The sequence below is a fragment of the Echeneis naucrates genome, chromosome 20 (genome assembly GCF_900963305.1).
Source record: "Echeneis naucrates chromosome 20, fEcheNa1.1, whole genome shotgun sequence".
Classification (NCBI taxonomy): Eukaryota; Metazoa; Chordata; class Actinopteri; order Carangiformes; family Echeneidae; genus Echeneis; species Echeneis naucrates.
The window spans coordinates 18,773,135-18,799,395 of record NC_042530.1 but is presented as its reverse complement, the minus strand read 5'-3'; the positions used below and the strand labels follow the sequence as shown (position 1 = coordinate 18,799,395).

Genomic DNA, 26,261 nt, shown 5'->3' with positions numbered 1-26,261 from the left:
AGACACCTACTAGATAAGTGATATTCTAGTTCTCCTATCAACAAACACCACGGGTCTGAAATAAACTACTTTGTGTTTTTATTGTGTGTTCTTTCAAGCCTCAAATAGAATATTTCAGGGATGGATGCCTTTGTAATTCTGTACTTTACTCTTTAGATGGGAAATAAGGGTAATGCAAATAGGAATTTTCATATCTCTTATGTCCTTTCAGCAAGACAGATATGGGGTCTGTATCACAAAGCTGGGTTAATATGCCAGGGATGTCTTTTCTTCATCTGGCTTCATTTATCCAGATATCTACAATCCCGATAAGCAGTCTGATAAAGCTGGTTATCAACTTGCTAATCAAACTCAGGGTTATCTCATCTAGATAGGTGTGCCCCTCACACAAAAGGGGTGGGGTTTTCTGTGTACAACCAATCGAACCATGGAGAAGATGCAAAAAGCTGCATATTTCATAATTGAGTAGCTAACTATAATATAAACAAAATTTGAAAACGTGAGAGTTGGACCAAAAATCCAGACACATTTGGGGTGCAAAAAAAACAAACAGTAATTCATTGGAATGGTGAAGAGATGGAGGGGAATAGAGTCGGGGGGGAATGGGGAACACGGTGAGCCGGAGTACTGATGGTGGATGACAGGTGGAGAGAGCAGACGAAAGGGAGGTGAGGGTCAAGGGAGGCAGCGAGCTGGCAGGTCTTCCTGAAAGAAGCCAATGACAAGAACTACAAGAGAACTGCGGGGAATTAAAAAAAAAAAAACAAACAAACTCAAAAGAGACTTTTGCGAAGAGGTTCAGATGGAGCACTAGTTACCGCTGAGAGAACTATAACCATCTGGCGACAAGTGAGTGAAGAGCCAAGGTATTTCAACAGGAGTGATGACTGATGAGATACAGTTGTGTGATTGGGACCTGGGCGGTAGGAGGGTGCTCAGGCGCGGCCTCTGTAAGCCAAGCGGCAGTTCCGGTCTGTGGATCAAAGGAGGGTGGAGTGGGCACATCTCCAGATCCTGCAGCAGCGGCGGAGTTGGTGTGGCACAGAAGGCACAGCAATGTTGCCTGCACAGGAAACGGGGTAAGATATCCCAAGGCACACTCAAAGGGTGTCATACCAGTGGCTGTACTGGGGAGAAAGGTGTGTACATACTTGAGTGTTTTGTCATTATTGGACACAAAAAAGAAACCAGCTCCCAGAGCGGATGGTGAGGGGCGAATGATTCCAGCCGCTAGGGACTCGGCAATGTATTTTTCCATTGCCTCCCTTTCAGGGTGGGAAAGGTTGTACAGATAACCAGAGGGAAAGTGGGCTCCAGGTATCAGATGAATAGCACTGTCATACGGTCAGTGATGTGACAGTGCAAGGGCGCTGTCTTTACTGAAAACTCTGGCCAGATCATAATAAGACTGCCCTTGATGGGAGGTAAGGCAGATTGCAGACAAAGTCTGTGACAGAAACTTCTCCAGTTAATAACTTTACCTGCTGGCCAATCAATTAGAGGATTGTATAAAACTAACCAGGGGTGACCTAAGACTCTGGGGGCAGAGGGAGAGTGCATTAACCTGAGGGAAATAAACTCAAGATGGCAGATGGAGAGGACTAACTGGAGTTAGTCAGAAGAGATAGCAGAGTGGGGAACTGGCTGGGAACCCAACAAGGTTGTCTCATCCCTCATGACTAACTCATCCTTAACCTGGTCACTGACCTCGCTAAAAAAGTCCCTCCACAAAGTGGCGTCATTCAACCCCGAACTAGCGGCTAAAACCCTAAAGTTGATGGAAAAATCTGCCACACTCTGAGCCCCTTGTTTTAAGGACAACTGACTGGATGCCACGCAGGTCTGGACAGAGTGTTCAAATACTTTTCTGACCTCATCAATAACCAAGGAAAACGATTTGAAAATGTATGAGGAGCCCTTCCATATTCCACAACAATGGACCAGATCTTTACTCTTGCACATATCCTGGAGGGGGCCTGGAAATATGCCCATCCAGTCTACATGTGTAATGTAAATCAAATCAAATCAGATTTATTTGTATAGCGCCAAATCATAACAAAGTTACATCAAGCCACTTTACATATAGAGCAGGTCTAGACCAAACTCTTTATGAAATTATTTAAAGAGACCCAACAGATCCCCCGATGAGCAAGCACTTGGCGACAGTGGCAAGGAAAAACTTCCTTTAAGAGGCAGAAACCTCAGGTAGAACTAGGCTCAGGGGTGGCGGCCATCTGCTTCGACTGGTTGACTGGATTGTAGACTTGGAGAAGGCGTACAACCGGGTTATTTTGTGGGAGATGCTGTGGGAGTATAGGGTGAGGGGGTCTCTTCTGAGGGCCATCCAATCCCAAAGTGAGAGCTGTGTCCGAGTTAGTAAGTCAATAAGTCAAACTTGCTTCTGGTGGGGGCCGCCGCCAGGGCTGCAACAATCCTGTTTGTGACTTTCATGGACAGGATATTGAGGCGTAGTCATGGGGGAGGAGGGCTGCAGTTCGGAGAGCTGAGGGTTACATCCCTGCTTTTTGCGGATGATGTGGTCCTATTGGCTCCATCAGTTTGTGACCTCCAGCTCTCACTGGATCAGTTCGCAGCCAAGTGTAATTTTTCATTTACTGCTCTGGGTACGAAATAAGTCCTTACCCAAGTGAAGGAGTTCAAGTATCCTGGGGTCTTGTTCACGAGTGAGGGTAAAATGGAGCATGAGTTTGGCCGGAGAATCAGAGCAGCAGGGGCAGTGTTGCGTTAGCTCTACTGAACTGTTGTGACGAAGAGGGAGCTGAGCCAGAAGGCAAAATTCTCTATTAAACTGTCAGTCTTTGTTCCTACCCTCACCTATGGTCATGAGCAGTGGGTCATGACTGAAAGAATGAGATCGCAGGTACAAGTGGCCGAAATGGGTTTCCTCAGGAGGGTGGCTGGCTTCTCCCTTAGAGATTGGGTGAGAAGCTCGGCCATCCGTGATGGACTCAGAGTAGAGGCGCTGCTCCTTTGTGTCGAAAGGAGCCAGTTGATGTGGTTTGAGCATCTGATAAGGATGCCACCGGGATGCCTCCCAAGGGAGGTGTTCCTGGCATGTCCAGCTGGGAGGAGGCCATGGGGCGGGCTAAGGACTAGGTGGGGAGATTACATCTCCACACTGGCCTGGGAGTGCCTTGGGACCCCCCAGGCAGAGCTAGCTGATTTGGCCGGGGAAAGGGAAGTTTGGGGTCGTCTGCTGGAGCTGCTGCCTCCACGACCCGGCCTCAGATAAGCGAATGAAGATGAAGATGAAGATAAAGCCCTCCCACATAGGTGTAGCCCAGTCTAAACCCCTCCCCCAGAGTAACCCCACCACAAATTGAATCTGCAACTCATTGGAAGGATAACTGAAGGGCTTCTGTCCTAACTTTAGGGAGCACTGCAATAAAAGAAGGAGGAGTTGGTCATATTGCCTAAGGAGTGCGACCTGGTTGGAGAGTGTCTGCCAGAGAGCGTCTGCTGAGGCCAATTTTTGGCCAGATTGTTCTGTGAGAACGGGTGAGAGTTGTAGCAAAAATCCAGATGCAGTTTGGGGTGAAAAAAAAACAAACAATAATTTTTTGGAATGGTGATGAGATGGAGGGGAATGCAGTCTTGGGGGAATTGGGAGCACGGTGAGCTGGGGTGCTGATGGTGGATGGCAGGTGGAGAAAGCTGATGGAGGGGAGGTGAGGGTGAGGGTCACAGCGAGCTGGCAGGTCTTCGTGAGAGAAACCAAGGACAAGAATTACAAGGAGCATCAGAGGAATCAAAAAAAAAAACTCAAAAGAGACTTTTGTGAAGAGGTTCGGCCAGAGCACTAGTTACCGCTGAGAGAACTGACTAGGGGTGTAATAATTAATCGATTCATTGATTCATCGATTTATATTCTTGCGATCCAACTGCATTGATCTGGAATGGTGATTTGAATTGAATCAAAGTGAATTGTTACAACCCTAGTGATGCCTGATGAGACACAGGTGTGTGGGTGGGACCTGCCACTGCTGCCTGCACCTGGGACCCGCCCCCTGGGAAGAGAGAACACACAGGGACTGGGAGGAAAACCAAAACAAAAGCCACGTGCACGGAGTGTGGATATGACACAAAATATGAATGCTATAAATCAATAATAAAAGCAAAAAGTTGCACTGTTACGACTGCCAGAAGCCGCAAAGAATGCTGGGAAAAGAATCACTGACTCTGTCAATGCATAAATTTCCTGGGATAATAATATAAAATCCTCACCACACTGGTGAAGATTTAATATTAATATTTTTATTTTAATATTTTAATTTTAAATTAACGAATGAATTAATATTTTAAATGTTAGGACTCACCTTCTCGTTTGGCCTGTACTGTATGTGCGACCATTAAATTTATGTTTAAATTTTTCATTTATTGTAAAATGAAACTCAGTCACAAACCTATCTCTCTGTGTGTGTGTCTCTCTCTCTCTCTCATGAGAGAGCTCCTCATGATTCTAGTACCCACATCAATGGGCTTCTCTGGGAATGGGTTACCTGCCAAGTTACCTTGGCAACATAATAGAAAGTAACCTTAGTGGGACTGAAAACTCAGGGTTGAACCTGAAGTTACCTCACTAAGCTGAAATCCAGATTCATGATACAGACTTCCAGAACACCCTGGACAGTCATGCACACCCTATGGCCATAGATGAGTTTTAATTCACCATAGAACATTTATTCACAACAAAATGTTCATGCAATATTGAAAAAAGCCAGTATGTTCTCACCAGGAAGTTCACAGCTTTTGGTTACTCATCCATTTTACATAAAGTTATCAGTCAGTCTCAAAATGATGATAGTTTGGTTTGAGGATCATCATTTTTAATGACAGTTCACTATCTGTTTCAGGGAAATGTTGTGTCAACTCCTCTGTCTGTCACTGCTGTCATGAATATTTGAATGGTTCAACTCACGTTTACATTGAAGCCTGTTCAGTGCCGACTTCAATGATCTCTCAGTAAACATGAACTTCTCAGCATAAACAAAGTCTGTAAAGACCTGAAAAAAAACACTTATCTATGAACAGCTAACCATAAATACCTACCTACAATTATGTCTAAATGTACTAATACAATTTTAAATTGAAAACAAACCATACATAAGGATGTTTTTATATGTAAGGGCATTAAGTGAAGCTGCCAAAATCTTTCTTTTTGATTTATCCCACAGTAAATATCTGGCAGAAGGAACTCTAGGTTAACCACCTGCTGACTCTATGTATATGTCTGACAGCATATGAAAGCAAGAAGAGACGTATCCTTACCACAGAAACCTCTGCACCGTCCTCACTGCCCTGTTTACAATATTAAGATGTTGCAGTGACGAAAAATCATGTTATCTGGGTGAGGAGGAAAACTACTAATGTAAATGACACAAGTGAAAAGTGTAACATCGGAGCTCAGGGAAATATCTTCTCTCAGTACATTCTGTCCAGGTCTGGTGTCACCGCTGCTCAAGCTATATTAGGCAAGTGTTTCTCTGTCTGTCTCGTCCCCCTCTCTGTCTTTCTTCCTCTACAGGGTGTTTGGGTTTTGGCAGCGTTAAGTATCTCTCTTTCCCAGACTAGGTCTCCATTAGAAGCTGGCATGGTAACAAGAACAAAGTATTCCCTCTCCATCTATACTGTTATTTATTTAATAACAGTATAGATGTCCAGTATAGATGTCCTTTGAAAATTTAAAGGAGATCATCACAATTCAGAAGTAACTAATTGGCAGATAAACACAACAGAAATCACTGTTAACAAGAAAGGTTTCCTCTGTGAGACCTTGGTGAACAGCCATTGTTATATCACTTCTCTGTTTAATAATTTTTCATTTACTGTTACATGGTCCTGCTCCATGGACTTTCACTTTCCAATGTCTGCACTAAATTGGGATAGTGGCAGCTTTCATGTCTTCTGCTCAACCTTAACCATCTGCTCCCTTTTTCGCCAAAGTGTTATACTTTGTGGAGTTGGTCTTATTGGGTGTTGATTCTTATTTAATCAAGTGGTGATAAATCGATCAGGAAACCGTTGTTATTAACTAAAATGTTCTGCCCAGATTATATGATAATTTTATGAAAATTGTGTTATCTTGTGACTTATACATGGCACATACATTTCCTGACCTTTTCTTCTTTTTCTGGTACTTGATGTGTTGCCAGTCCATTTCAGCCATGGTATCTACATTCACAAAACAGTTATCCCAAATGCACCAAAACATTTCAAAAATCTGTTCTGTTGTGTTGCTGGGTACTCTGGTTTACTCCCACTGTCCAAATACATCCATATCTAGGTTTTTTGTGACTCTAAATTGCCCATAGAGAGGTCTGTCTCGATATGTCTCTATGTGTCGACCCTGCAATAGTCTGACTACTTGTCCAGGGTGTGCCCCACACTTTGCCCGGAGCATTAGCTGGAATTGGCTCCAGCACTCCCCGCAACCCTGACATAATTGAATTATGAATTATATGAATCATGAATATCATTATGAGAAATAATCACAAAAAATTTACACCAATTGTCCTTCCCAAAACCACTGTCTCAAAATCCTGCCCATGCAGCCTTTTGAGATCTGAGCAAACTCCTATTTATTGCATTTTGCAATGAGCTAGTTAACAAGCTATTTCCCAACTGCTGTGGACTTGGAGAAACAGTGGATCATGTTTTTGGTGAGCTGTGGATGTTTCATGCAGCAGTTCAAGCATTGGCCGCCTTTGCCCCAAGCCCTTCCGAGATGACCTAGAGCTGGTTGTTGTGCAGTGTCATGGAGGAAATTGGATCACCAGGTACCATCCAGCACCTGGGAGAGGTCCCACGTGGGGATCCACCCACACTGAAGCTCAAACATGTAGAGCTGTACTACTGAAGCTTCCCTCTATGCCATTCTTGTGACCATTAACATGAATGATTGACAGCCAACAAGATATCAGTTAAAATCTACCACACCCACACAGTCCTGAAAAACTGTTAAAATAAGAAAATGATTTGTTTTAAACTAGTTTTTTGTTTTGTTTTGTTTTTTTGTACGAATGGATGTTAATTTTCACTCAGGTTTTTGTAGATATTTTAAAAGCCACTCAATTTTCATATCATACATGTATTTTGCTATTTAATGCCAACTATTGCTTTTTACTCAAAATTTTTTAACAAGTTGCATGTTTGTTGCATTATGCACTAAAATACTAGTCACAGAAGTAGCAGACACTCCACTCCTAGAGGTTATGTGATTGCACTCATCCTGGGAGGAAGGGTCATTCACAGCTGGTTAGGACCACTAGCGATGAAGACAGTCAGATAGGCTCAACTGCTACTTGAATGGAGCCAGATCTCTTGCATCTGTTCCTCTCAAAGAGCCGTTCAAAAGACTGGCTTGTCTTTATATTAATTTATTTAGCATAAAAAAAATTTACGAAATCTTTAGAAATTTTTGTCTTAAACTCATGTTACATTAGTAAATCTCATTTACATTAGTTATTCTTATTAGCTGTCAATCATAAGTCAAACTTCAGTGCAATAGTTAGATTTATTGACAACCAATCCATTTTGCTACCATTCAATTCATACTCTCCATAACATCAATATATCAAAAGCTGACTTCATTATGTAGGTTCCGGTCTTGGCTGTGCAGACCCTTGGATATGTCTATAAGAGCATAAAAAAAGATTTAAACTGAAATTAAATTCACCTTATTCACTTTGAAGAAAAAATTTACTAGATATATTAAAAATGGCTTCCGGTTCGGGTCTAGAGGGGATGGCAGCTTAGCGAGAGAGCTCTCGACAAGAGTTAATAAAACTGCCCCAAAGTGAATTAACTACCTAGCGAATTGTACGAAAAGAAGGGAAAGGGGCACAGATGGCGTCCAAAAAGAACAGGAAAGGAAAAAAGTCACTTATCGAACGAGTTGGAGACGACGAGATGCAGCTAACAGAAGAAGCTAACGTTCGCTAGCCGGGGTGCTTCCCCCGCTCCTAGCTAAGACGGCGCTGATACAGAGGAGGAGGAGGAACCGGTGAACTTGATGAAGATCCTGAAAGTGTTAAGAGACGTTGGGAATGAGGTGAAAGAATTCCGAAAGGACATGAAAATACAACTACAAGACATCAGAGGTGAGCTGGACAAAACAAACACGAGGCTTAACGAAGTGGAAGCCAGGGTCGCTGGACATGAAGATAAGCTCCAAAGCATAGACGAGATACTAGCCGAGATGATAACAACACAGGAAAAACTTCAATTGAAATTGACAGCGATGGAGGCCTACTCGAGGAGGGAGACACTCAGACTGTACGGGGTTCCGGAGGGAGCGGAGTCGGGATCACAGTCTATGATCCAGTTTGTGGAGAAGCTACTCTGGGAGAATTTAAACATCCCCCCGTCAACGGCACTACAGATCCAGAGGGCGCATAGAGCGTTATCCCCCCCGAACCCTCTACCCTGTCCGCCTGAAAGTGTTTTTTGAGGAAGGAGTGAAAATCTACAAATCGGTGGAGGAGGCAACGGCAGATCTGGCGAGCCGCGGGCTCCACTTATTCCGTTCGTTGTTGTTTTTTGTTTTTGTTTTTTTTCTTGGGGGGGGGGAGTTGGCCTGCTGCTGTGAGGGAATGCTTTGCTGTCAGCTAATACAAATACATGCAAATTGAACCAGTGAAAATTATCTCCTTTAACGTAAATGGGGTTCTGAATATGATCAAGATGAATAAGATTTTATCTAAATTAAAGAAAGAAAGAGCCCAGATTGCCCTACTTCAGGAGACACACATGAACCAAACAGATCATTTGAGGTTAAAGAGAAAGGGTTTTAAATATGTATTTTCAACATCTGTCAAATCCAAACATAAGAGGGGAGTGGCAATACTTATTTCTGGTACACTTAACTATGAACATATCTCAGAAATCAGCGATGAGGAAGGCAGATTTGTCAGGGTAACAGGAAGGATAGAGGGCTCTGAAATTACAATACTAAATGTGTACGCCCCACCTGGGAGTGACTGGGTATTCTATAGGAATATTTTTGATTTAATGGTGGACTCTCAGGGCACGGTTGTCTGTGGGGGGGACTTTAATTTTAGACTTGATCCCAAACTAGACTCATCCAACCCGACGAATCATACGAATCCACTCATAAGGAAAATCAACTCCTATATGGCAGAAATGGGGATTATGGATGTGTGGCGAGAGCTGTACCCGTCCGCCAAAGATTACACTCACTATTCTGGTTCATTTAAAGTCTACGCTAGGCTGGATTATTTTTTTATGTTCAAGGTGGATAGGTTCAAGATTAAAGATTGTGATATACTAACGAGGGATTTATCGGATCATAGTCCTATTTCTATGTCTCTGCAGGTGGCTAGGAAAAAACGAAACACCCTCTGGAAATTCAATTCATACATATTCAATGACCCTGCCATAGTTTCTAATATAAAGGAAGAAATAAAAGGATTTTTAGAAATTAATGATACAGGTGAGATATCAGCAATTATTATTTGGGACACACTTAAAGCGGTAATGAGAGGCAAATTAATTTCTACTACTTCTCACCTGAAAAGAACCAAAGGACAGAAATGAACAGATCTTCAGACAAAGCTGAAGCTGAAACAACAGGAAGATATTAACAACCCAAACCCTACCGTAAAACAGGAAATTAGGAAACTACAGGGAGAAATCAATGATGTCTACACACAGGAGGTCCAGAAGAATCTAACTCTCCTGAGACAGAAATATTATGAGACAGGAGGAAAATCAGTAAAATACCTGGCATACAAATTACGGAAGCAACAGGAGGAAAGCACCATATATAAAATTAAGAACCCTAAAACGAATATACTGGAAACCAAATTGGAAAGGATCCAGGAATGTTTCGAGATCTTTTACAGGGACCTTTACACCCAACCTGATGCCCCTGGGGAAGACTGTTGTGATACCTTTCTCAGCTATTTGAACCTACCTTTACTATCAGACTCTGAATATGATAATTTAATAAAACCAATCTCGACAGAGGAAATTAACGCAGCTATCACCAGACTAAAACCAGGTAAAGCAGTGGGGCCGGACGGGTACAGTTCTCAATGGTATCGCATCCTGAGGTCAGAACTAGTCCCACTATTGGTGAAGACATTTAATTATGTTTTACAGAAGGGAGAAATCCCTCCTTCTTGGAGGGAGGCCACTATCTCAGTTATCCCAAAAGAGGGGAAAGATAAACGAGAATGCGGGAATTATCGACCAATTAGTGTCCTCAATTTAGATTACAAATTATTCACCTCTATTCTTGCCCGCAGATTGGAACACCTGCTGCCTCACCTCATTAATTTAGACCAGACTGGTTTTATACACCATAGACAAACAACCGAAAACATCAGGAGAGTATTACACATCCTTGGACAGATACAAACTGACAAAACTCAAGTGATTATAGGGAGTCTAGATGCTGAGAAGGCTTTCGATTCCGTCAGATGGGCTTTTCTCTACAAGGGGCTGGGGAAGTTTGGATTTCCAGATAGGTTTATCAAAGTAATCCAGGCGTTGTATGACCGACCCTCAGCCCGCATCAAGGTCAATGGTGATCTATCAGAGGCCTTTACTTTAAAAAGAGGGTGTAGACAGGGCTGTGCAATCTCGCCCCTCCTTTTCAATCTATTTATAGAAGTACTAGGCCAATTAATTAGACAAAACCATATTATTAAGGGTATCATATTATCAGGAGTTGAACATAAGATAGCAATGTTCGCTGATGATGTGCTGGTCTGCCTGGGGGAACCAGAGAGGTCATTTAGTGAATTGATGTCTACTTTGAATGATTTTGGTAAGCTATCTGGGTACAAAGTCAACATTTCAAAAACCCAGGTGATGACCCTAAACTATACAACCCCTGTGACTTTACGCAAGAAATTCAAACTAAACTGGGAAAATGAAAATATCAAATACTTAGGGATACATCTGACTAAAGACCTCGCGGAGCTCTCTCGAGCAAACTATGAGCCGATATCTTCAAGTATAAAAGCAGATCTACATAGATGGAACCTGGTCCCCTTTTTGAGTCTTTTTGAGTGCGAGGATAAGTGCAGTTAAGATGAATGTGTTACCACGTCTACTTTACCTTTTTAGGAATTTGCCTATAGAGGTGGGTGAAAATCAATTTAGGGAATGGGACAAGTGGATCTCCAGATTCATCTGGCGGGGCCGGAAGCCAAGGATTAAATATGCCACCCTTCAACTCGCTAAGGAAAGGGGAGGGTTGGGTCTCCCCTGCTTAAGGAACTACTACATTAGATAACCCCTCTGTTATACTGGTGTAATGAAGCATATAAAGCTAAATGGAAGGAGCTGGAGACCAATCTATCAACTCAGTTCCCCATCCAAGCTGTAATAGCGGATAAAGGCTTAATATGTCATTTAGAAAAGTTGGGGAACCCCTGGTTGAGCCACACTCTTCGAGTCTGGCAGAAGGCGATTAACACGTGTGGGATACATAGAATGTTGAGAATATTCAGATGGTTTGCTTTTGACTCTGATTTTACTCCCAATAGACATGACTCTGGTTTTAAATCATGGACAATGTATGGTCTCACAACATTCATTTCACTTACTCAGAAAAACATTGTGTGCAGCTTCAATACCTTGCGGGACAAGCATGGCTTAGCACGGATCGAATTCCACAGATACCTTCAACTACGCTCCTATATTGACCATGAATGTAAATTAACTAACTTCTCAAATGTTGAATTAGAATTTTATCACATTCTGAAAAGGGCTATGACCATGATCCCCTCTAAATCAATTTCAAAGCTATACATAGCTCTCTCCAACGCCAACAATAATAACACTCAATACATTAAAAATAAATGGGAAGTGGAATCTGGGATTGAGATTTCTGAGGAGGCTTGGGGTATTATCTGGTCCTTCCAGTGGACAACAACCAGTTCTATGGACTGGAGAGAACATTGCTGGAAGAATATTATTAGATTTTTCAGAACACCGTACCAGGAGAGGTACAAAGGTACAGCTATGCCGTGCTGGAGGCAATGTGGCTCAGCTGCTGCTAACCACTACCATATCTTCTGGGATTGTTCCAAGTTAAAAGCTTTCTGGAGGGATATCAAGGCTTCTTTAAGCAAAATCTTTAATACTCAAATACCTCTGAGTTTTGATGTTCTGTACCTGGGTTATGTCCCCTCTTTTCAATGTAAGAGAGAGATAAAACTGCTGCAAATTCTTTTGGTGGCAAGTAAGAAATCAATTGCAAGAAGATGGTTAAGCCCAGTTCCGCCTACTCTAGATGACTGGATTGGAATTATTCTGGAGATATATAGGATGGAAAAATTGACCTATCAAATAAGACTTCAAAAGGACAAATTTTACCAAATCTGGAACAACTGGATTTCATTCATTGCCCCCACGAGAGCAGACTTTATATGATCTCACTGGTAATATTGCTTTGTAATTTAATTTATGACTTGTTTTTGAGGATTATTTCTATGACAGCGGCGGCAGGGGTTCCCCCCCCATGGGTTCTGTACATAGTTAACTGATCTACCTTCTACTAAGATGTATCAGAATTTTCCCCAAGCGATCTAGTCTGGGCAACCTGTCAACATGGGCCTAAAGAAGATAACTATGCTCTCACTGTTTTGAATCTAACACCAATCTCACGTAGTTTATGTTACTACAGGAGAGTGTGATCTGCATAGATTGAACAGGGTCCGACCCCTGACTTGTGTCTCTACATACTTTGAACTTATAAGCCCTGAGTCTGATGTTGCACATTTTCTGTATTTAAAACAAAAACTGGAATGGCATTTACTTCTGCTGTATTGTTGATGCCATGTAGATGTACTCTTCTGCCCATTCCAAATAAAAATATAATGAAAAAAAAAAAAGATAAATTAAAAATGTTTTTTAAGTTTAGCAAGATGTCTGTTTTATGCACTATTTTGGGAGATATGCATTTGTGTGATCTATGCTAATGTTGGGCCTGTTATCGACAGGCCCAAATTTATTGACTCATGAACAGAGTCTGTATAAGAAACCATTTTATTTATTATTTTGGGTTTGTGGTTTTATTTTTTAATAGCCTTTATCGTGGACATTTCTTACATTTTTTCACACTACAATTCCAATATCTGGATATTTTGAAGAATACTTATGATCTTAAGATTTTTGACTATAACTACTTGTAATATTTTGTCCAAAAAGGTTATTGTTTTGACAGGTGTGCTTCTTACTCAGATGTATAATACTAAAGCAATATTCATACCATGTGGACCAGCTGGACAACAAGCTGATAACATAGGGTCTTTCACTTCTCTTTTGTTGACCCTGAAACCGGACTTTCAGCCCATTTTCATTGGTAAGTGACTTCCACTTCCTTGGGGTCCACATAGAGGAGAAACTGACCTGGGACAAGAACACCACACAGGTGGTAAAGAAGGCACAGCACTCATCCCACCCAGGCCACTCCCTGTTTCATTTAGACGACTCCACTTCCTGAGAACCCTGCTTGTGTCCTTCTACCACTCCACCATGGAGAGCATCCTCACATACTACCTCTGTACGTGGTTTGCCAGCTGCACAGTGGCAAACATGAAAGAACTCCAGAGGGTCACCAGAACGGCTGAGAAGGTCATTCGGTGCCCTCTACCCACACTGGAGGACCTTCACTGCTCTTACTGCCTCAGGAGAGCCAACACCATCCTGAAGGACTCATCCCACCCAGGCCACTCCCTGCTTAGGCCACTGCTGTCAGGCAGATGGTACAGGGCCATCAAATCTAGGACTAACAGAATGAAAAAGTTTTTTTTTTTTTTTCAATTGCTGTTAGAGCCATAAATGGATCTTGTAACACCTAAATAGTGTGCAAGACTTTTATTTCTAAATTACCATCCAATGCAACTGCACTTTCTTCATTAATGTTTTCCTGTAACTGCATTACCTTTGGGTAATATCAACTTTTAAGTTTGTTTTTTGTTTATAAGTCTGCATATTGTTTATATTGTTTATACTGTTGTAAAAAATGTTCATATAGCCATATAGTTTTTATACCCTGCACTGAAGGCCTACACCTCACTTTTCATTGTACTTGATAATGACAATAAAGAGAATCTTGAATATCTTGAATCTTAAGCTCCGTATGTCTTTTTTTGTTTCACTCTCTTTTAAGTCTCCTTCCACAATCTCCTCTCTGTGATGCTCTTCCTGCTCTCCCTCCTTTCCCCTCTCCATCTCCTCCCTGTAATGCTCTTCCTGCTTTCTCGTTTAGGCTGGGAAAAGCTGGTGATGGTATGGTTTCAGAACAGTCTCATAATGAATGAACTCTCATGTGGGGGTTTTCATGAATGCACACGCTTTGTTTCCTAAGTGTATTTCACTGTTTCGTTGTCGTATTTCAGACTAGCGAATGCACATGCTTTGTCTCATAGTTATATTTTGGACTTCAAATGTAATATTAAGGCACCCTTGCAATATAAATTCATGGAGCATACAAATTGCTAAATGTGTATTTACGAAATCTGTATGTTGAATTTCGAGACTTCTCTTACATCATAGGTCAACCAACGTCACCACTGGCTGATAAAGCTGTCAGTCACACGTCATAATTTGCATACTGAATCAAACAAAAATGGCAACCCCCAGAGAGTGAGAGGATGTGAAGTCAGAGAAGAAAAAATGCCAAAAAAAAAAAATCACAAGAGACAACAGACATCGATGGTTTATTTATCAACCGAAGCATGATGAATGCTGAAAAAGAAAATGTGACTGTAGGCTCGATGGTTTTTTTGTTGTTGTCGTTTTGTTTTTTGACAAAATTTACATTGACAGACAGAGTACAAACAGGGTGAGGGGTTTATATACGAAAATAACGTGAAGGGGTAGTGGGGGTAGTGAGTAGGGGGAACATTGGGATTGGGCCTCTCCATGCGATTGGCTGACACTGTACATACCTGATTGGCTGATGAATCTGTCAATCAGAAACATATATTTGATTGAAAGATTTATCAGCCAACGGTGATGTTGATTGACCTGCAACGTCAGGTCAGTCTCAAAATTCGATGTACAGATTTCATAAATGCACAGTAACTCGTATGCTCGTATGCTGAATTTATATTACAAGTGTGCTTCAAAATTACATTTGTGAGGTTTGAAATACAACTGCAAAGCATGTGCATTCGTGAAAAGCCCCACGAGAGATCATTATGATACTGTTCTGACTGGCAACCTTTATCTTCATTCTTTACAGTTTCCTACAAGATTCAGACTGACAACGTTTTTCCTTTGATAGTCTTCATCATTAACAATGATACAATTTTATGCGTAAAATGTAAATATTAAAGAGACTTCAAACTTAAACATGTTTTATGAGCTGTAAAGTAAATGGCTGTACTATGATAAAAACATCAATGCTGGTGTTATTGACATTGACACAAAATCAGCATTAAACAAGTAATACAGTTGTGCTAATGCAGTAAGTCTGCATACCCTGGCAGAATTTATATTTTGGACATTTTTGTTTACTGCTATTACTCTGCAAATCATCCATGAAGACGTAATGGTTCTAGACATTCAGACATCGGACCTTCACTCGCTATTTGTCCTCTCTGGACTTTCGTTTTTTCTGGCCGGCCACAACTTCTCATATAATATTTTTGAATTCAATCGTTCAAAACTGGGGTGGTAGCTGAGGTGGCAAGGTAACTTTTAGGGTTGGCAGCTCCCACCCCATGCCACCCCAACAGATCCGCCCCAGTACCAGAGCCACTGATAGAGGTTATTGTGAGCGTTCATTTAGACAGTAATTTTCAATCCCCGCAAAGAAGGTGGGATATTATCCAAAAATATACTACCCATGAAAGACACAATATTTTGAGAAAAGGAAGACTGAGTGTTGCGTCACTCTGGTGATTACAGTATGTATCTTGCCTTGCAAGAACTCTTCTATCAAGTGGAAACATGCAGGTAGTGGCCGGGTAGAGTAGAGGAAGAAGTTTCAATTGAAACCAACTCCCTTACATGCAAGAGATAACTTATCCGTTGTAGCAATATGATGTAATTCATGCCGTCTTTAAATACTGATGTTTTTCTTTGTTTGGAGAGCTCCTCTCCCACAACTATGGGTGTGGAAGATTTTTCACACTGCTTGAAAAAGAAATGCTTGCCTCACAATTCTCATTGAGAGCATGGTGACTCCTTTTCATCCACAGTGAGCTCAAGGTTTCTAACTTAAACTTTTGAAGTTGTGGCTGAGGGCAACTAAACTTGTGACCATTTATAACCTGATGATGTTGATGACCCATGATATGGTGTGCAGTGGGGTCAAGTTCATTAGGTTAAAGTGCAATAAATTTGGTATGTGCAAAATCTCAAGGGCCCTTGTGCAATAAAACTGCACATTATATCTCAGTTTTGAGAACTGCTCTATATGTAAAGTGCCTTGATGTAACTCTGTTAGAATTTGACATTTAATAAACAAACTAGATATTTATTTTAAGCACTGTATGGCACATGCATGTCTAGGTTGACTGGTGACTCTAAATTGACCATACATGTGAGTGAGTGTTGTTCATCTCTGCCTGTCTATGTGTTGGCCCTGTGAGTGACTGGTGACCTGTCCAGGGTGTACCATGCCATTACCAAAAACGCTGGCTGGGAATTGGCTCCAGCACCCTGCGTGATCCAAAAACAGATGGAAGCAGTAGAAGATGAGTGAGTGAGAATTTGCCATTGCCATGGTGTCATGGTTTTCTCCAGCTGCATTTGCATGCTGTTTGAATGGGTTTGCCTGATGTTAGGTAATACAAACTCCCATTTGCCTCTGTGACATAGTATAGGTTAATTTTATAATCCAGAAAGTAGACCACAATTCCATGCTATTAAGCTGAACACTTCCAACACCCCTAACCCTAACCAGACACCATCATGGAACATGAATTGCGCAAGGAAGAAAACAAAAGTTGACACACACCAAAAAACACCAAAGAAGCATTGCGCTGGTCATACTTTCAGCTTCCTGTAGGTCGCAATTTGCATCTGCTGTGCAAACAGTCAAATTTTGTTAAGAGGTTGAGCAGACAAACGTAATCACACACCTGCAGAGCAGGTATTGAACTGTGCAATTTTTTTTTACAAAAACATGGATGAACGTGAATGGGAAATAAAGTTTATAGCAGGTGAAAATTGGGATTATTTGTATTGTACTTATGTCACTGTCATTCCTTAACTTCTCAACCTGACATATATCTCAGAATAAATAAGGCTACTTAATCTCTCAAAAAGTACATTTTACTAATCATGCTTTTAGTTTAGTGGAAGACCTATTTAATAATTCACAAATTCTTCAAAGAGGCCATCTCAGTATTAAATCATACAAACAGCTTGTCTTTCAAAGGCAGAACCAGAGCAGCTATCAAGCATTACACACAAAATAGGACCGTGCATAGACAATTTTAGGCTTTCTGGGGAATATAGTTCTGTAAAAGGTCCACCCTTCTGTGTTTACTGACAATCTTATTCTGATACTGTTCATGTAATACTGTTCAGACATGCCTTGATGCTGCTCTGACTATACCTTCCTGTAGTCAATATGATGATGAGGAGGGACCACTACCAAACATCCGACTGATTTGATGAAGTTAGGCTATATTCAACGGCCCTTCTTAAAAAAAAAAAAAAAAGAAAATTAAAAACGAAAAAATTTAAACATAAACATTTAACTAACTACACCAAACAAGAATTAACCATTTGCTCAGAAATGAGCAATTGGCTCATCTCTGAACTGATATAAACACTACCTATGTTAGTACACTATGTTATTCAACTGATAATCTTAGACTGCTTTTCAGTATCCAGCCCTGACAACAAATTTTCTTTGCTTCCTTACTGTGAGCTTCCTGGTCCTGACCTCTCAGTGACTCAAGGCCCCAGTAGAATTTAAATGCCCCCAGATTGGCGCCCTTGGCTACAGCTACACCAGTTGCCATGAAAAGAAACTGCAGTGTGGGAACCACACAAAACATCATCAAATAAAGCAGAGGCACTTACCTTTGTATTGTAAGGGATCGGATGTTTCCTAGTACTAAATCAGCCTTTCAGCAGTTGAGCTGGTTCTTGCAGTAAGGAGCACAAGTTATCATTCAGACCTTGTTGCGCTCATTAAATATGTTAAAGGAGGGACATGCAAATGACCAGGTCAGCCCTACAAAGAAACCTCCAGCCAGACTTGACTTCACTACTTCCTGCTTCTCTTTATCAGCTTCCGCTGAACTGTCATGAGGCAAATTTACTTTTGTCTTCATATTTTATAACACCATTCATACACAGCAATATTGTTTTTTTGTTTAATTAAAATGTTTCTCCTAGATTTAATGTTTGCCACAGGTCATCTAAGCTCTTTTTGTCTTTTCACATGCTAAGTTTAAATTGAGGCTGAAAATGTCTGAAGACGTGGAAAAGTAAGCAATAGCCTTAGGTACATGGCTGTCATGGAGAATTTGATTTTTCTTCGCTTTTTCCTGTAGTCTTGACCCCTATCATTTATATTTGACTGTTTTCTCTCTGTACCATTATCATTTCTTTTATGTTTTACAATCTTAACCAATAAGATTGAGCAAGTTCTCAGAGGGAGGTTAAAAAAAAAAAAAAAAAAAAAAAATTCAATTAATTTACAGTTGCAAACGAGCTTCCGTCTCTCCTACTTTGTTGCATGGCCTTTGTTTCATAGCAGATTGCCCAAGATTGCCTCATCTCAAGTTTCACCAACAATCAACAGAAATGCACACACCTTATCACACACACCTGATTTGTTTCCCTCTTTCTAATACATTATTTTCACGTCCTTATCCATAGTATTGTTTATGTGCAGTCAACTTTCCATACATGAAAATACCCAATGTAATTTTTTTTTCCCCCTCAAACGCGCATTTTGTCTTACTGTTTACTTACTCCTGTCTGTTTCTTATTGTTACATCTTTCTGTATATGACTTGCAAATTTTGATGGAGCTATCAGTAGGTAATTTCTTAAGCTCAGTCACATTATTTATATCACCTGTTAGTGCCCTCCATTCGACTACTGCTAACTGATCAAAGGCTTTTTCATCTTTGTGAGAACTAAAAATCTAAATTTTACATGGGCCAAGTGACGCTATCACAGGAGAGATTGGATCTCTTTTCCTAATTAATGTCGGTACTGAAGCATTTTGGTTTTTGTCAGAGTTAATAGGACATCCTAAATACAGAATACAATACAGAATAGTCTAGAGAGTAATCAAATGTACCGTGTAGTTTTTAAGATACCTTTATTATCTTTATTCTACAACAAGAACTAAAAGTAAAAAGCTTTCAGCTGCACTCATTACTAGTCAACCTACTGAAAACTAGCTTCTTCTGGTTTTAGCTCTGATCTCCAATTGTTATTTTTCAGTAATTAGGTCTATGTGCTCTTCTTAAACTTTCTTGATGTGGCTGAGGTCTTCTGCTTTTTCTTGGCTGATCCTTTTACCTCTGGCTCCTAAAACAAACAGGAGTTCAACACTGTACATGTTTAATAACTTTTCGAACTAAATTAAGAGACATACAAGATATAAAATTTCCTCAAACGTGAAACGGTTATCATACCTTCCGTTTGGAAGACAGTGATCCAGATACAGAAAAGAAAGAATCCAGTCGTCCCTGAGTGCTGCCCTGTCGACTCTTCACTATCTTCTTAAAGCCATTATGGATCCTCTCCTCACTGACACAAATGATCATAATAATAGAGAATAATACATTCAAATATAAGGCACAGAGGTATAGTGCCTATTAAGCAAATTAAGCAAAATAAGTACCAACAGAAAAAAAAAAAAAAAATGAACAGCAAGAATAGCTCATTGCAAAGGGGGCAATGAGGGCAATGGTCTTCTTGCTCACCTGAACTGTTTCTCATGACACATGAATTGGATCAGTCCATTCTCATTGGGCTCGCACCACTTCAGCTCTACTGAGGAACAGTCCACCACTTCAGGCTCGAGAAACAATGCCCGGGCCTCTTTGTAGAGCCAGTCCTCGGGAGCTGGATGTTTCTGTATGAATACAAAATACAGATTGAGAACAGTAGGTCTTCATTTATCCGGGTCAACAACAATTTAGAACCTTGACATGAACTGACGGTTGTGTCAATTGACTCGAGGATAGTCTCAATGCAGCCATGCTGTCTGATCAGCTCTATGGCTCTCTTTGGACCGATCCCTTTGATGGTTCCACAGTAGTCACAGCCCAGCAGAATACACAGGTCTATGAACTGGATGAACAAATAACTAATATCAGTTCTAGTGTTCTGTTTTCATTTTTAACAAGCAAAGCTTAAGAGTTTTGTCACTGCAACTTTTCATACTGCCAACATCAGTGCAAAGAATCAGGACAATAGTGGATCAGATGAGGCCCCAGCATTCACCTGTTGGTGGGTCAGGCCAATGTCCAACAAGATCCTACTGAAGTGAAACTCTTGGATGGGAAGTTTCCTGAAACAAAAAAAATGTATGTTTTTGAAAGGCTTTATTAATTATCTAAAAACAGATTGAGTCACTGTCTCAGGGTAAAATAGCCAAGTCTGCTCCATGAGAACTGACCTGGGGCCTCATTTATAACCACTGTACAAGGCTGAAAGAGGTATATGCCACCTCCCAGGCACACATTGTGATTTACAAAAACAAACCTGGCATGGTCAGTTGCACAGTAATAATACAGATCATTGCAGATGAACATTTAGACTTGGGGGTAACTGGTGACACAGATGTAAAAAATGTGAACTGAAGCCACGTTCATCATGCACATTTAATTTCACTTCATATCAGACATATACATCCACGTAATTATAACACCTAAGCTTGCAGTATCCAGTTTGTGTTCCTATGGTTGTAGTGAGCCATTACTACACCATAAGCACTCATGAATCACAGCACAGTATGTTCATACTATCATACTTCCATCTTCTTATGATACACCAGAGGGGTGGATGGCGCTGATGATGTGTTAGTTGTGGCAAAATGTGTTGTAAGCAGGTGAGTACTGGTGAGTAAACATATAGTCCTGCTATATTAATGCATAATGCTGCATGATGGATGTGCTGACACATTTCCCACATTGATGATTGGCTAATGTGTTGATTGTGATTCCCTAGAGCAGTGTTCTTGGATCAATGTGCTGAACTGGGTTCAACGGTAGAAGGACCAACCTGCTATAACTCTGCCATCCTGCTTCATTTTCAGGTTTTAACAACTCAGGTATCTGGGTCTTTTCAGCAGAAATTTGCCAACAGGTATGTGCTTGACATTATTAGCAATATTTACCTTTAACTACAGCCCCCTTTGGGTATGATATAATTATGTTAAATTCAACGCTTAGGTTTTGGATACTGCAGCTGTTCCTGACAGCAGTAATGCCAACCTTTTTTATTAACATTATCTATAAGACTAGTTGGTGCATAAGGTTTCCTTGGACTGGGGGTGAACAGGCAAACATTATAAGGCTCTTTACAGCAGTGTTCAAATCTAATCACCTCAGTTGGTACTGACTCACATTGCTATGAGGGTGAGTGAAAAGTAATTTGTTTATTAGAATTGAAAATGAATGTGAAAATGTGCAAACAATCAATGCCCAAGTTATTTGTGTCTTAAACTTGGTTCTGATTAATTTTGTTGGCACAGTGGCTTGGCTCAACGCATGACACATTCATCCCAAAGTATACCCCTCATATAATTCACAGCAGTAATAACATGCTGCCACTCACTAGATTTTGTTTTTTGTTAAAACACTACTCTGGCCACCATATTTTTTTCCTAGCCTCCCCTCTGTCCACCTCTATTTAGATCTGTGGGAAAACTTGTCTGCTTCTTCTAGGTTGCCATTATTCAGTGTACATTACTGTAGGAGAACATTGTGGGGTGATGGGTGTTAATTGGTTTCAACTGAGTGATGCTGTGGCCCATTTAGTCTAGGAACCAATAATGGTTCATCAGCTGTGTTACCAAAGGGAAGGAGGAAACAGTTTTTGACCGCATTCTATGAAAATGCCAGTATATGCTAAGCTGCACTGTAATATGCAAGTTTGACAATGTGAACACAAAATAAACAGATGATTTATCAGGTACCTGGCATCCGGAAAAGCAGACGTGTCAAGTATGTTTGCTGTTGAGATACACCTCAGTGGCTTAAAGCTTTGGCTTAGCCTCTATAATTACCATTGATCAGCTGGGTCATTGATATGCACTGCAAGATGACATTTATGGTTGAATGAAGTTCTGTAAAAGGTGGGATAAGAGGCAGATCCACCTGCATAGCCTTTCAAATCGACAGTCGTCTATAAAGGGCAAAATTGCTTATAAGAACGAATACGCAGTTTTATAAATATGATTTTTTTTTTGGTGCACGCCCTCCTAGTATGGATCCTACGCACTGTTTGATAAATAAGACACCTGCTCATGCAGATGGTTTAATAACTGTGGTGTCTTTTTCAAATAACTGGAGACACAAGGCATCAAGTATGTTTCTGCCATGAGATTCAGACAGATTGTAGATTGCATTGCATAATCAGATACAGAAGTTAAATTCATTCAGTTATAACTAAATGAGAACCAAGACAAACATGTATGTGTAATTTCAGTGATGTGAATTTACTTTGCTTCACTGGCAGTCAGGTGTCTAAGCAAAATGTTGGTACCAAAGGTTAGCCCATCCATGTCCTCTGTTGCAGTGGCAAAGACCTTCCCTGCTTTAACCAGAGCAGCACAGCTGGCCTCTGCTTCACAGGGAGCCTACAAGACAATATAACACTCATTTACCCATATTGTGGTTCTTCATTGATCTAAAGTTCATCCAAAAAGTCTCAGGACCTCTTTATGTTCTATATAGGATGGTTTCAATGAACATTTGGCCAATTACAATAATACATTTAATTAAAAACTGTAAACCTCTATCACTATCAAAAGATGGTATAGCCATATAGGACTTACAGTGTCTACCCCACTTCTGATCTCTCCCTCCCTCTCTCCATATTTGACAAATAAAAGTAAGTGGTAGATAAGCAGTTAAATGTGAACATCAGCTGCTGGAACTGCTAATCTGACCTCGATGTATGGCACACCCATCAGGGTCAGCAGTTTCTTGCACTCGTCATTATGCTGTTTGGTGACTTTCACCAAACGCTTGGTGAATTTGTCAATATTCTCTTGTTCCCCTAGGTTTTGGGGAGGAGAAGGACATTTTAGATATTTAAGACAAGAATCTATTTCCACAGTTTAAAAAAAAAAAAAAAAAAAAAAAAGTCATTTCCACTAAAATAGGATTGTTCATGTTTTCATAAAAGCACAGATTTTAAAAGAATAACAGTCTGCATTAATGATAAACTGGAACTGTACCCATTTCTTGAGCTTGAGCCAGCATCTTTTCTGCCTCTGCCCTCCTCTCACCTCTCTTCTCCAGCTAAGGAACAAACATAATGTGAATGGGGGAAGAAAAAAAAAAAAGAAAAAAAGACATGTTTTTAATGTGGACTGGTAAATATTTAATTTAAACATGCAGATTACTTTAACATGTCGTTTGCTGATTGACAGAATCCTAAGTGCCTTTGATATTATCAGACTATTATCAGACACTGATGTCTAAAACTTGTCTTTGAAATTCCAGGTGCTAATTATCTTCATTTGCAAGAATTCTGTTCTACAGGACATGCTGGAACTGTTGCTCCCACTGTGAAGTAATCGGCCATACCCATCATCTTCTCTTATAGTCTGATATCAGATGATAAACCTTGTAGTGGTATTATGCTGCTCCCAAAAAAAAATAAAATAAAATAATTCAAAAATTCACTCCTGTAACACCAGGAACATCTCAGGTACCTTAAGTAGTTGAAAAAATATTCTTATCACATTTTTCGTATTTTTGTGTGGACTTGGTATGGCAGAATCAGTTATTGTGAAGTCCCTATGCAACAGCAATAATAAAAACAAGTATAAACAAACAAAAGAAGCCTTTGAGCAGCACCAGGGGGAGTCAGACTATACTAACCTCTGCAGATTTGAGCTGCGGTGGCTTGCCGTCAAAAACATAAACAGGTTTTATGCCATGCTCCAGCATGCGGATTGTCCGATAAAACATTCCCATCAGGTGGCTGTAGATATGAAAAATCAGGAGGCCAACACATTTCAGTTTTGTCCCCAAACTTGAACAGGTTTGGACTCAATCAACGTATTATTTCTGTGTCTTTTTAGTGTTAAGGGGCGCTACCTTGTTGTCTCTCCATCCTCATTCTGCAGAACACTGCCGTCCTGTCGTACAGCAATCAGAAACTGGTAGATGCACATGGAGGCATCTATAGCTATTTTTCTCCCTGTGAAATATAGAAAAGGTAGAGGTTACAGTAAGAACTCTCTTAGTGATCCAGTTGGAGAGTTATTTTCCATCTTATTAAGTGTTCTGCTGGTGTTTTGTGTCTTTTACAGTGTGATCACTATCCTCTGGTGTGTTACATTTCACTTTTAACTGTGACCAATTGACTGATGTCAGAGCAACAGAAGACCATGGAACAGTTCTTTACTAATGTTTCATAATCTGAAAAGGTATAGATGTCATAATTACCCACTGGTGGTAACCTACAACCAATCCGTCATTACCAATAAAACAGAATTCATCGACATTTAATTGGAAATAATCAAAATAAAGGCCATACATACCAAAGTAGGTTTTGATGTGTTGTTCTTTAATAGCACCAGGGGATTGGTCCGCGATTAGTTTCGCAAGTCCGTGTATTCCCATTGTTTCTGACAGAAGAAACTAAAATTGCATTAATTCTTTGATGCAATAAGATAAATAACCTGGTTATGAACGCCCACACTAGTAGAGACAGGCTCCATGTTGACTGTATATAACCTCAAAAAACGATAGAGAGCTGTGGTTAAAATAAGCATCTCTGTTCAAATTTACAATTAAGAATGACAGCTTCAACAATAACATGAACGAGGTTAAGCATAACTATATGAAACTCACCGGCTAGCTGTTTCACTGCTCCGTTGTTTTAACGTCTCTGGTGCGAGGGTCTGTCTGTTTCGCGGGAAATCAAAAAGCAGACATTACTAATAGAGCTCGCCAGTCTTCTTCACTGATGGTGTTGTACGTTGTCAGCTCATATGAACATTATCGCCACCTTCTGAAATGGAGTGTTGATCGGAACAACTCAACATCTTCTGCGAAACGTGAATAAAACACTGTACACAGGTTATTTTCATTTCAAATTTGATATTATCTCTTCGAGAATCTTAGGAACTGGTCTCTTTTGTTGATATATAAGATGTAAGACATTAGAATATTACACATTCTACTGTTCCAACTAAATTGACATATTTCCACATACTTTCACATACATACATACACAACTTTCTTTTGGATATTCTAGGAATAAGTACAGTTTCTCTGTTTTATTATTCCTACAATTTCCAATTTGAATACACTTTTACTTTCAGTCTTACAGCAATTTATTGTCATATTACCTAAGATTTTTGTTGCACATTTTTATTCCAGTTCATTTGATAGCCCTACATAAGATGAAGATCAAATGAATTTTACAGTCATTTCAGTTTTGATCAGAACACTGTTTGACATGTTTCCAAAACACGTCCTAGTTTTGGTCTTGAATGCATGTTCTTACTACTACAAATACTGCTAGATTAGAATCTGCCCCTATTACTCTATTACCACTCTCAATCATGAAAATATTAATAAATTATAAATAATTATTATATAATTTAATAGTTGTATTTTATTGTTATTAATTTGAGAGGTTTTGTCCTTGTCTTTTCAACAAAGAAAAAGTCAACTTTATTAACAAATTAATTATTTAATAATTAAGTGATTTCTACTTGACATTTTAACCTTTAATTTCCATCATCTTTTCCATAACTTTTCCTACTTGTGAAGTCAGAGCTGTCATTTTGTAATTTTGGGCTGCATGTGGATCCTTACTTGCCTTGACTCCTTCCACTGATAGGGTAACTTAGATATTCTTACCTTTTACCACTTATGCTTGGACATACTCTTTATATTTCTAGCAAGCTACAACATCTCTTTCAATAGTTTTAGCTGTCTTTACTGCAGTCCTAACTTCTTTATCTTTATACTAGCTTGATGCCCAATGTTTCTAGCTTTCCTTTCTCCAGCTTTTTGTATAGGTTAAAATAAACTTTTTTCCTTTCTCTCCATTTTAACGATTAATGGTTCCGATTACTGTATACTT

The 26,261-nt window shown here is 40.1% G+C and overlaps 2 protein-coding genes across 3 annotated transcripts in view; both read right to left on the bottom strand.

The window, feature by feature from the left end:
• Positions 1-18,118, bottom strand: part of itprid1 (ITPR interacting domain containing 1) — a 36,286-nt gene extending 18,168 nt beyond the window's left edge. The window contains exon 1 of the mRNA XM_029529682.1: positions 18,043-18,118. The gene's annotated coding sequence lies outside the window, so the exon portion shown is untranslated. The remainder of the gene's footprint in view (positions 1-18,042) is intronic.
• Positions 18,119-19,285: 1,167 nt separating this feature from the next.
• On the bottom strand, positions 19,286-25,083 carry fen1 (flap structure-specific endonuclease 1). 2 transcript variants are annotated; one of them, XM_029529156.1, is made up of 12 exons: positions 25,019-25,083; positions 24,706-24,805; positions 24,260-24,362; positions 24,041-24,143; positions 23,392-23,455; positions 23,101-23,210; positions 22,652-22,788; positions 20,430-20,496; positions 20,145-20,276; positions 19,907-20,058; positions 19,616-19,730; positions 19,286-19,508 (listed from the first exon to the last, which is right to left on the bottom strand). In XM_029529156.1, the coding sequence occupies exons 2-12, from the start codon at positions 24,785-24,787 to the stop codon at positions 19,431-19,433; spliced, it is 1,143 nt and encodes a 380-aa protein (XP_029385016.1). In that variant the 5' UTR covers positions 24,788-24,805; positions 25,019-25,083; the 3' UTR covers positions 19,286-19,430. The 2 variants fall into 2 exon arrangements, with proteins under 2 accessions (XP_029385016.1, XP_029385015.1); XM_029529155.1 differs by having other exon boundaries at positions 24,706-24,792; positions 25,019-25,082.
• Between the last annotated feature and the right edge of the window lie 1,178 nt (positions 25,084-26,261).